We start from the raw sequence: 12,306 nt of genomic DNA, 5'->3' as shown, positions 1-12,306 counted from the left end.
GAATACAAGATTCATTTAGGAAAACCTATTCGAAGGTTTATTGCATTATTATCTGCACTGTTGCTTAACTATATCACTAGTCATGTATAAAACAGGATTAACTTCAATGTAAAAACATAAATATGATAAAAATATGGTTAAATGTATGGCTGCAATTAACATGGAGACTATTCAAAAGATAATATATTTCCGTAGACTCCCCAAATTTAAAAATAATTAATTAATTTTTTCGTCCATAAAAAAAAAAAAATTTGTGGTTAAAATTTCAAAAACACAAACATTCCATAGCTTGTAGTAAATATTAAAAAAAAAAGTAACCAAACCTCAAGCTTGCAATATTAATGTTATATGATTGTTAATTAAGTATTACTACAAATATATATTTATATAAACACTTCCCATATCCTACAAAAAAAAGTTATCCACCCATATATGACCGTCTAACCATTTAGCTTATCTACGAACTGACTAAACAGTGAACTCAGAACTGGGAACCATACTTTTTTAAGAGGCTAACCTTGTAAATGAAATGTTAATTCATATTTGCTGTATGCAGTTAGTTGATGTAATTGATAGACATCTAATATAATTTTATATATGATTTTATTTACTAGCTCAAAAACCTTTATCTCTTCTACCTTATTTATTGAAATTGTAGAAGTTATAAATTTAGTTGGAACATTTGTAACATTTCAAAAAGAATTCAGAAACACCCTGGTATGTCATGTACCATACCATGCAAATCAGAAATTTTATAACGTAATCTTTCTATAATACTGAACGAATGCCTAAACCAAATTTTTAACAACTTACATTCAGTTAAGCAGTAAACATGTTCACGCGTGAATGAAGGATAAGTGTTCCACTAACCCAAGATGACCTTTGCGCACTAATGAAGAGTAGTGGCAAGGTCGTCTGTGCAAATGGTCACTAGTAAGACATTAGTTGGTCCAAATGCTTTCATTCACAGGCCGAGCATAAAGTCCAAAATTACTGTCATTTGGAATTGTGATGGATCAAAATCTTTTATAGGAATCTGTGTCGTCGTTAATGGCTAAACACTAATCAGTGTCGCTCCATGTCAGAACACCAGATAATCAACTATGTGTCGATTAGTAGCGAACTTCAAGAGTTCAACACGGACTTCATAAATGGCTTCTTAGGAATCTGCAGGATTAATGGCTCATACCAAAAGAAACATGTAATGAAAAGGAACAAACTCGAATTCGAAATTTTACACGATCGCAATACTCCCCCTTCCTATATATTTCATATATAGCTGAGTAAAGATCAAAAATTAAACCACAGAAATGATAGCGTGCACTATTACTCTCCAAGACTGGCCTCGATTTGATTTGAATCGTAATTAATTAAATGAAAAATAATTCACAGTCAACATTTAGTGATATCAGACTTATTAAGAAACGAAAGTACCAAACTACTTCATGAAACATGATGCGAAGCCAATGGACTTCTTCATTAATCGACATAATTTTTTTTTTAAAAATCTGCACTTTTAGGTTAAGTTCCTATTGGGTTAAGCTCTCTAGCATGTGTTTAGGAATTTACTAGTAAAATTTATAATTGTTGGTATATTGTAAATCCTATATAAGTACATTAGCAAACCTATATTGACTCCTCTTCTTAGTCAAATTGAATTTTGATTATTTCAAAAATTTTAAGTTTTAAAAGGGTTTTGTGTCTCAGAATTTTTTTAAAACTTAAATTTCAATATTTAAGAAATAACTCTTAATGAATATTATACAATAGAAATCACTGCCATCAAATATTTGAAAAAAAAAGTTGTAATTTTGTTGATGGGACCATGTAACTAGGGACGGCAGTATATACCAGTATATTGGCTATCCTGCAATACATAATTTAAATAAACTATTTACTTAATTGATAGGTAAATAAAGACAAAGTATGTAAATGAAATGGACCAATTTTATTACAACATTATTTACAGCACATATCTAGAGTATACGACTGGGGCAGGAACAGCAGGGGCTACGGCTGGAGCAGCAAATCTTGCCGGCGCTGCTGCTACGGGGGCGGCGAACTTTGCGGGCGCTACTGCGACGGGAGCTGCGACCCTTCCGGGCGCTACTGCGACGGGAGCTGCGACCCTTGCGGGCGCTACTGCGACAGGTGCGGCTACAACGCCAAAGTCTTTGTGTACGACGGCGTTGAATCCGTTGACTGGATCAGCGGTGTACTCGACGGTACGACGGCTGCCATCGGGTTCGATCAGGGAGTAGCTGCCCTGGACGACGTCACCTTCACGGGTCTCCTGCTGGCTCTTGGAATCACCGGTGAGGGCGTCCTGGATGTCATAAGCATAGGCATACTGCGGGTAAGGGTCGTACTCTTCGGCGACAGCGACGGGTGCGGCAACGGCCCGGGCGACAGGTACCGCCGGAGCGGCGATGACTCCCGCCTTAGCGACGGCGACCATAGCAGCAAGTACGATAACCTACAAAGACAATCTTTAATCCCTAAAAGCAAAACATACTGCAGGTAATAAAAAACTAAAACACAATTGAATACCTTGTTGAATGCCATTGTTGTTCAACTGTGAACTGTACTGTGTCCACTGTCACAGGAGTTTATATAGGACGTCACTTGTGTAATGCGCCCCCCTACGGGTAACGCATGAAATACTAATCACTTTGTTTTATTCAAGAAAGTTTTATTTTTAAGTTCAATGCTATACAATAAACATTTACTAGATATATAGTTCATAATTTCAAGAAAATGACAAACAACTCTTAAATACATCGTCAACTCTTTATTTTTTCCACGTTTCTAGTTAATCGCATAAATATATAATAACATTTTTAATAATGTTTTGGTTATACTTTTTAAATATTATATTCATTTAAATATATCTTTCTCAATAATTAAATATCACACAGCTTTATATTTCTGTATTTATAAATTCCAATTAAGAAATAAAAAAATCATTATTTTATATAGTTAAATAGCTAATTAATATTATAGTTTAGCTTTTATAGTTTAGTTAGATTAGTAGGAAAACATTAAATAATTAAAATAACAACAATTTAGCTCATATGATGTTATTATAAAATAAAATAATGTCTATATATTTATATTAGATTTATTGTAGTACTTTAGTCATATTTTCCACAAAAATAATCTGTTTTCGCACTGTACCTATGGTTTTAGAAAAGGGTGGTAGAGCTGTATAAATTTCATTAGAGCAACTCTGAGAACACGATTTTGGGGGGTTTCTAGGATATATACATAGCATTCTCCAAACCCACAAAATTATGTCATCATAACAATCAAGGGTTAGTAAGGACGTCATGAAACCTAGTCTCAATGTTTTGAGTACCTCTACGTACCCACCCAATTCAGTTATAAGGTTGAAAATTCTATGTTGAATTAACCAAAAGATGAAAAGTGACTTTTAGGGATCTCAAATTAGAAATCTCTTCTTCACTATTTTTTTTCGCGATTTATATTGCTTTTCGAAATTTCAACAGTCTTTCCAAATCGAGTTAAATAAATCATTTATACGTCATTTGAAATAGGATAAATAAATGTCTATAGAGGTTTCACGTCCCCTCTTCCCGCATTTTTTTTTGTGATTTTAAGGTTTGCGCACTGCTGTATCACAACAATCATAATTTTTTCCAACAAACACAAATGAGAGGAAATATGACATGAAATTTAACTAGTTTTAATTTGAGTGCTGACAGACATCTGTACGTCAAATGGTTTCTGAAATGAGGTTTTTCGTAAATCAAACTTGTTGTCCGAACAACTATAAATCATATATCATGAAAACTATTTCTCCTACGAAAATAAACGTCATAAACTAATTTATAGCTCATTAAACTAGCTTTCATTTGAGTGCTAATAGACATCTGTAAGTTACATAGTTCCTGAGATATAGATTTTTCAAAATAATTTCACTAACTACTGATCATTCAGTACGTTCCATACAACATTTTTATAAATGTTGCTTTTTAAAAAGCTATATCTCGAGAACTATTGAACGTAAGTAGCTTTTCTATTAGGTCTTACATTTTAGAAAATTTAGTCTACTTTAAATGATACTCTCTTGGATTTTCTATTGTTGTTGGTAGTTGTAAAGATATAGAACTCCGAATAAAAAATTTATTATTTTTAACGTTTTGAAACAGCCACCAATTTTTATTCCCTCTACCTATACTTGGCAGACTCATCAATTTTTACTAGTAATTATGCATAGTTTTCAATTAAATAAAATAAAAATTGGGGTGAAATAGCTGCCTTTTTTCTCCTCTTGGGCTCTTGTACTAATTGAAGGTACAGTTCTGTTAGAGTACTATTTTAGTACATTTATTCCATTTTAAATAATGGAAGATGCCATTGACTTTATGATGGGGCGAGAGCAATAGGAATAATCCGGCATCTGTTTGGGATAGAATAATCTGGCAGAAAACTAAAGGAGGAAACCAACTGTTTTAGTAAATAAAAAAACAATAATAGAAGATAAAAATTGTTGTTACAGAATTTTGGGATCTAAAATTTAGTATTAAGACCATATTTTTTCATTTCAGAGACGCAAATATCGAAAAAAAGATCAAATATATCAATACCCATAACAACTAGAGAACTCGAAGTTACAATGGTTCAATTTTCAATTCTCTATTTGACCGCAATATTCGCATGTAAATTTGACTACGTATTGTGTAGAAGCTTAGTACTTTTATGATCGGTATCTATTACGATTGAAGTAATAAGGATATTAATAAATAGTTTCGCTCAATTACTTTGTTATTTTATTAACTGTTATTCTTGATCAGTTTCGTTTCAGGCTTGTGGTCATTTGACAAAATGCGGTGAATAATCACTTTCTCCTTCTTGAGCTTATTGTGTGTGTATTAGGTGAGAGCCATCCTATAATATCTCTTCCTATCTATTGATATTGCAAGTTCTGTGGGAACAGCTAAAACATAAGTAGTCAATAGTGAGAATTGTAGTGATTAAAAAGAAGAGAAGATTCCAGTTCTATATAATTTCAACAATTGCAGCTATTGTAATAAGACAATTATAAATATATGATGAAAATAACATTTTTATTTAGCTTTGTTACATTCCAGTAATTCAAAGGGCTGGAAGTTACTCGGAATGTGATATAATATTGACCGTTTTTCGTATTTTTTAGATAAATCTATTGGTTGGTGCCTAAATAACAAACAAAAATAAAACATTTGTGTGTAACACTCAATTATTGGGACGTTGAGAAGGCTAAAAATGTTTATAAACTAAAACTATAAAATTCAGAAATTATTTTTAGGGATAAAACTTAATTATTTCACTTATTTACAACTAAAATAAAATAAAGTGAAATATAGAAATACATAATGTCTGATATGTACACATCTAACCTCTATATACTAGCCAAGGCAACTGTGTAGGCTATGATGGTTGCAATGGATGACAAGTGCTGCTTTCCAAACCCTCTTCCCTAAAATAAAACTTACACACATTTGTTTCTTCTCCTCTACATTTGGCCACATTTCAGGGGCCCACCCTTTCCTCTCTAATGAACTGAAATTCGGTATTTCAAGTCAGGAGCATAAACGTGCAGGGTGAATTTCAGTCAAATGTTTGTCCTGCCCAGAAGAACTTTGTAAGGTCTTTAAGGATAGTGCAAATTTGTAGCCTCTCCAAATTGAGTTTGATTGTTAAAAATTTGTACTCATTTATTTATTTATTGGATATAATGAGACATATATAAATGAAGTTAAATATAAGTATACATAGAAACTTTTTTTCTTGTCTGTTATATTTTTATGAATGATGTTCTCATAGTCATGCCAATTGATTCATAACTGATTGTTCTACATAACTCTAACATTATTACTAGGACTAATTCGTCCAATGTTTGCAATGGAACTGGAGAGAATAGTTGCCTATCAATTGCTTCTCATTCAGCAAAAATGTAACACTTAAAAACACAAACTTTGAATTTCCTACTTTCCAGTTTAGAATCAGACCATGGTTCATATGTAGTATTTTGTTCCTACTGTTTCTTCCTATCAGCTAGTTAAATACTGCCCAGTATATACACCATTCCAGAGCACCTGATTACACTCCACACTTTTGGGTAAATCAGAGGCCAAATCAAGATAAATCCAGAAAGAAACCCCCACTTCATTGGTACTTAGTTAAAGCCTTTTTAATGTGTCTCTAGAAGTGGGTTTTCTTTGACCCAAAAGTAGGCTGAAAAAAAACATTCACAAACAAAGTGTGATTTAAAACAAAAAACTTTTCTACCGTTCTAGTCTTCTTATAATAAACAAAGCCAAATCGTATTTCTTAAAGGGAATTTAATCTGCTTTATGTTGGTACGATGGGGATCTAATTGCTTACAACTGTTACTAGCTTAAAAAAGAACATAAAATACCCATTTTCTTCTATTCTATATCAAATTTATATCGAATTTTTCTAGTTTTTCAGGTCTATTATCCCTGAAGATATGGCCCAGGATTTACGCGACACCCCCTATGTATAAAAGTTTAACAATAAACATTGCAAGAGATCTTCAATATATTCGTGAATTATTTGGGACATTAGAACACAATTGCTGAACTATGTGTCTTTGGGTCGACTTTATGATCGATAATTTATGGCGTATCTTCTCAGGGCTTTTACACTCCCCCCCCCATCTAACCATTCGGTGGCTGCACTATTCTACAGCATCGATACGTTATGTAACAACTAAGCATTCAATGCTCCGACAACAGGAAACTTTGAGAGGTTTTCAAAACTTCGTTTTGACTAAAAATAGAAATAATCCTTTCAAACGTTAAGAAAAAAAATTCTATTTCTATCAATGTGAATCGAAAGGATTCGAAAGTTAAAACTCGTATCTATCCCCTTTCAGATGTTCTTTGGTATTTCTAAACAATGCTTTTAACAATGCATCAATCCAAAATGGCATTAGAAATAAATTATTTTCATAAAAAAAACTAGTTTCAAGCAATTTAGTAATAAATTCGTAAGAAAAAATTCTCACTGATCCAACCTATTAAAGGACAAGTGATATTTAACCACAATTTGTTTGAGAAGCAACATTTTAAAAAATACTTTGGCATGATGACCAAAGACCGTATAATGCCTGTAATCCATTAAAATTTCAAATAAAGCGAACATTTTTTTTTTAATATCTTTATTGAAATTTACAACTGTAAATTTGATCTTAGTTAAAATGGAGTGTTACAGGCGTGTAGAGCAACTACCCATTGTTAGCACTCTAATGCCATTTTACATTAGCAGGTCTCGTGGCCATCTTCTTTTCGCGGACATTTTAAGCAAATATTTTAACATTTATGGAAGGTGTTAAATAAAGATATCTATATCTAGTTTTTAGTTTCTTTATTCTAATTTATATTTAATTCAAAGAATGGCTAGAAGTTTAAAAATCAAAGTAGTACTAAGTAAAAATAAATAAAATATTTATTTGCTTGATTTTTAGATGCCGTATACAAGAACAAGGTTAAGGGCACCGTATTGCGGGATTATATCTGTCGATAAAGTTTGTTGCCCTTTAAAAACTCCAATATATTCTTCCAATTGTCTGGCTATAAGACTTGATGTTGTCCTCAGAGACCAAATGAGGTTCTTGATTGTTACAGGATATGCTCCGTCGCCAAGATACACTTACAGTTATAATATGTCGCTGGAGGATTCTCTTCAAGGAGGTGCTTATGGATTAGACTTGTTTGCTGGATCTTGAGTCCGGTTATGATAGTTTGTGTTCCAAAGTTTCCGAAGAGAACAAAATAAAAGAAATAATATATAAAATGTGAAGAATGCTATGAGAGAAAAACTCTTTCCAATTTGAATAAATACATTTTTATAAATTATTTTAACAATTAATATTCCGCGGGTCCAGCGGGGAAGGATTGCCCTTTTTGTATTATAATCTCCTCTTGTGAGATTGTGACATGTCGTACATCGACCAACCTACTCGCTATAATTGTCTGTTTGAAAAGTCAGATAAGTAAGGCGGAAGTGGAGGATTTCATGAGCCTATCTTACAATACCACACTGGCAAAAGAAGATATTTAGTTTGCCAATCATATGAAGATATATTTTAATTTGTATGTATTTATTTGTTTGTTTTATTTTTTCTCTAGGAGGTCAGAAAAAAAGGGTTTCATGTCGTTTTTTAGTTGCAGGCGCTTTTTAAATATTGATTAAACTGCCTTAAAGCATCTCCTTCCCGTTTGAAGCTGATATAATGATAAAATGATCTAGGACCATCGCTCCCTGGGGGTCTTACCGGGCCGGGTCTGGCGGGGAAGGATTGCCATTTTTTTGTGTTATGATCTCCTCTCGTGAGATTGTGACAAATCGTACATCGACCAACCTACTCGCTATTTGTTTGACTAAAGCATGTTTAATGTCTCTTATGTTTGTAAATATTTTTTATATTTAATTGATAAATTGGGATAACCGCTGTTTCGAGTTTAGGTATAAACATATTTTTTGGACAAATCATGATAGAAATAGTGTCCAACGCATTTGGTGCTCTCACATAACAGAATAGAGAAGAGTTACGTAGAGTCTGCACATGAAGAACAAAAAACAATCCTAAACCTAAGAATTCACTTCTGTTTACAGAAGTGTAATTAATTTAATAAAATTAATTAATATTTTAATTAAAACATGGAAAAATAAGACTGTACTATTGCAACTTACTAGAATCAGACTCAACTGTCAGACATTTATTGTTTCACTAAAGCCATACGTACACACTATTTTTATATATATCATATATAGGTTTTTGTTATCAAGTAAATAATTTGTAAATAGTTCTTTGATTGTAAATGATATATTAATGTTGGTATAAGCACATGTTCATGGTTTTGTTGAATTTGTTTTTTAGCAGCCTGAAGATGGGGGAAATCTCCCGACACGTTGCTGTATGATATGAAATAAACTATTATAGTTTAATAAGGAAGAAATTGTGTCATTCACTAAATCCATGTAATACTATTTTTCAATTTTAGCCACTTTTACAATTATTCAACTAACTCAAGTCTCCGGTTTCCGTTTTAAGTAAATGTTTTAAAGGTAATATAATTTCGTAGACAAATCGTGATAAAAGACATTTCTTGTATTATCCATATATGACGTAATAACTTTATTACTCTTAATGAAGGGTAAGAAAAAAAAAAGGATTTATCAATTTCATGCCGTAGCCTGAGGCTATAGCTAGACTATACTACCTTAGCTGGACTCATATCAACACCTTATAATGCCACAAGGCAATCAATGGGAGAAGAAACAGTAAAATATACAATTTCTTAATTACACATCATAAGTGTATTAAGTATATTATGATTATGTATTAGTATAGTATGAAGTACTAATTCTATTTTAATGAAGGATACGAAAAAAAAGGTTTATCAAGAGAAAAGATGCAGTAAACTATGCAAATAAATTTCTTGTATTATGTTTGTATGATGTAATACTATTATTACTCTTGAACGAAGGGTACGAAAAAAAAGGGGGATTTAGTGGAACGGTTCCTTCACGTTCCATTAATCCACTGGCGTTAGTTCTACAGTAATTTGATTGGAACCTGCTGCATCAACACCTTGAAATGCTACTAGTAAATCCAAGGGAGGTGACACACTGGTATACATATTCCATTTCATGTATATCTATCCAATACATGTGCTAATAATGCTCTAATTTTATTTTTTTTTTTAGAGTACGAGAAAATTGGGATATAGTGGTGAGGGTTGGCTGAGAAGGATTCCCTTCTATTACTTTGGTGTTATGATATCCTCTTGTGAGTAGATTATGACTAATTTACAATTTTAGCCACATATCAATTTTTTGTTAGTTATGATATTAGTGATGCCAAGTTTTCACTTTTTAAATAATTTACGCCGTTCCAATTTTAGCAACTTTTTCAATGTTAATCAATTTAAGTAATTTCTTAGCATAAGTATCGTCTTTCTGTTGCAAATAAATGTTTCAAAGGTGAGATAAGATCGTTGCTAATTCTAGGTCTAAGGGGGCGGGTTGGCCGGAATGGAACCAACATATACGAGACCAGTGGTTAGGTTTGCACACCCGATCAATTATTTTTGAGGGCCAAGTTCAAGGCGGAAAAAAGAACAATATATACTAGAATATTTGGTAAATCGAGCAACATTGAAAAGCGGCTAAAATATAATATATATTTTTTAAATTTATTTATTGATATTTACAACTGTATTAAAAATAAAACAAGTAAATTTGATCATAATGACATAATGATATGATACAGCATGTAGAGAAACTACCCAGTAGTAGAACTCTAAAAACAGTTTACAATATATGGTCACGATGGCATCTTCTTTTCAGGCGCCTCGGAGGACTGCCAGGAATGGAAGAGGAAGCAAGGTTAGAAACTAGTGGGTTTGGGTGGTTAGGGAGTTTAAAATAGAATATTAAATATGGTACAGCAGTACTCCATTGGACCCACTAACCAACATTTCATTCTTCGAATGTCATAAAAAAAAACAAAAAAAAACTGATATATATAATGTCTAGAATAGATATACAATAACATATCACTGCTTTGCATTAATAGTCGTATTTGATTTATTCTAAAGGAACTACCGTGCACTGGGATTACTTTTCCCACAGGGATCCCAAGTCCAGTATAGTTGTCACAAGGTTACTTTTCCCATTGGGATCCCAAGTCCAGTATAGTTGTCACAAGGTTATACTGTAAATTACGTTACAATAAATAAAATACGCCAAATACGAAAAAAAAATGTCTTTTATATAAAGTTCTGATACTAGTATTTGATGGGGGGAACAAGTCCGGTAAGTGGGTCTAGTGGTCCTTTTTGCCAATCCCTGGCGGCTACCTGGGTTGCCGCCGCGTACTACCAAGGTGGGAGTGTAAAGATTCATTCTTTGGGCCGCCGAAAAATGAATGTTTAACTGCCCCAGGTGGGAATGGAACCCACAACGCTCCAACCCGCACGGCCGTCACGTCTCTTGTATTAAAGTAAAACAGTGATATACTTATTTCAATATCATTTTTAAAAAAATGTTCATAACCTACCACAGCCGGCGAAATCTAAATCTACATATTGAGCTAGTATCCTCCTCATACAAACAATTCATGGCTTAACCTGTGATACCTTGCAAGCCCTAAAAAATCAACAGTTAAGTTTTCAAACTATTTAAATGCCAGGAATTTAAATTCTTCACAGTCATTGTATTGTAGGTAGCAATATAATTTCTTTTGTATTCAAGAATTCTTTCAATTTTTTCTGCGGTGTGTTGTTTTTTATTTTTTTTTTACGATAAAGAGATTTTTTCGGACTCGACGAAGTATATACAGTTTAAGCAACGAGATTCGGGGCCACTTCAAGTAATTTTACATGGAATCATAAAAGCTCTTCTTTCACATTCTCTCTCATGTCTTTGATGTATTCTATGCTATAAATGTCTTAATCTCATTTCAGTAATCTCATCGATTTTCTTAGCTTTCTTAGTTAAATCAGTAAAAAAAATAGTTCTCCCAAGAGTAGGAATCACTATAGCTTCATCACATTTTTTGTCTGTATTAGTATGCGGAGTTCAGCGAGCATTCTCTCTAATGAATGAAGTTCTATAAAATAAGGAAAAAGATATAAGAGGTGAATATGGTGCTGGACAGCGATAGCTACTCGTATATTGTACTCGTAATATAAATTAATAGACCACCAATACTTATTTTAGGGATCTATATATATATTAATTGAACACAATTGAAAGTTAAATGTAAATTAATATATTTAGTTAAAATTCAACATAACTATTATGTTAATTACATAATGGAAAAATAATTGTTTTGATGATTGAAAAAATGATGAATGATAAAATGATTGATATTAAATCTATTTAATTTAAAAGATAAATAACAATAAATAGTTAAACTATATGTTAATTTCTAAATTATAATTTCTTTGAAAAATGGTACGAATTGCTCTCGTGTAAGCAAGGAAAATATGATATGGTATTTTACCTCTGTACAAATCATATCTCTGGGTATTTAAAAATTATCATTAAAGAAAAATATTAAAATCGGATGATTAGCGATCAGTTTATCAATAAAATAATTCACGATTATTATGTTTTAGGTTCAAGGTTAATTTCCATAAATGTCAACGTAATTTAGAGTAAAAAAATATTTAGTATAATTTTGAAGGTCCTATAAATGTATCAAAGTAGTGGGAGTGGATTTCACAAGCAGCTTTGGTATATATAGCGCGGCCGGCCAGTGAGGGG

General features: G+C 32.4%; 1 protein-coding gene across 1 annotated transcript; it reads right to left on the bottom strand.

Moving 5' to 3' along the window:
• Nucleotides 1-1,929: 1,929 nt before the first annotated feature.
• LOC106681348 (larval cuticle protein A2B-like) lies at nucleotides 1,930-2,565 on the bottom strand. Its single transcript, XM_014421625.3, has 2 exons — nucleotides 2,551-2,565; nucleotides 1,930-2,476 (listed from the first exon to the last, which is right to left on the bottom strand). The coding sequence occupies exons 1-2, from the start codon at nucleotides 2,563-2,565 to the stop codon at nucleotides 1,964-1,966; spliced, it is 528 nt and encodes a 175-aa protein (XP_014277111.1). The 3' UTR covers nucleotides 1,930-1,963.
• Nucleotides 2,566-12,306: the final 9,741 nt, after the last annotated feature.

Source organism: Halyomorpha halys, unplaced genomic scaffold (assembly GCF_000696795.3).
Source record: "Halyomorpha halys isolate HHAL.00 unplaced genomic scaffold, Hhal_1.1 Scaffold20.1, whole genome shotgun sequence".
Taxonomy (NCBI): Eukaryota; Metazoa; Arthropoda; class Insecta; order Hemiptera; family Pentatomidae; genus Halyomorpha; species Halyomorpha halys.
This window is presented reverse-complemented; position numbering and strand designations above follow the sequence as displayed.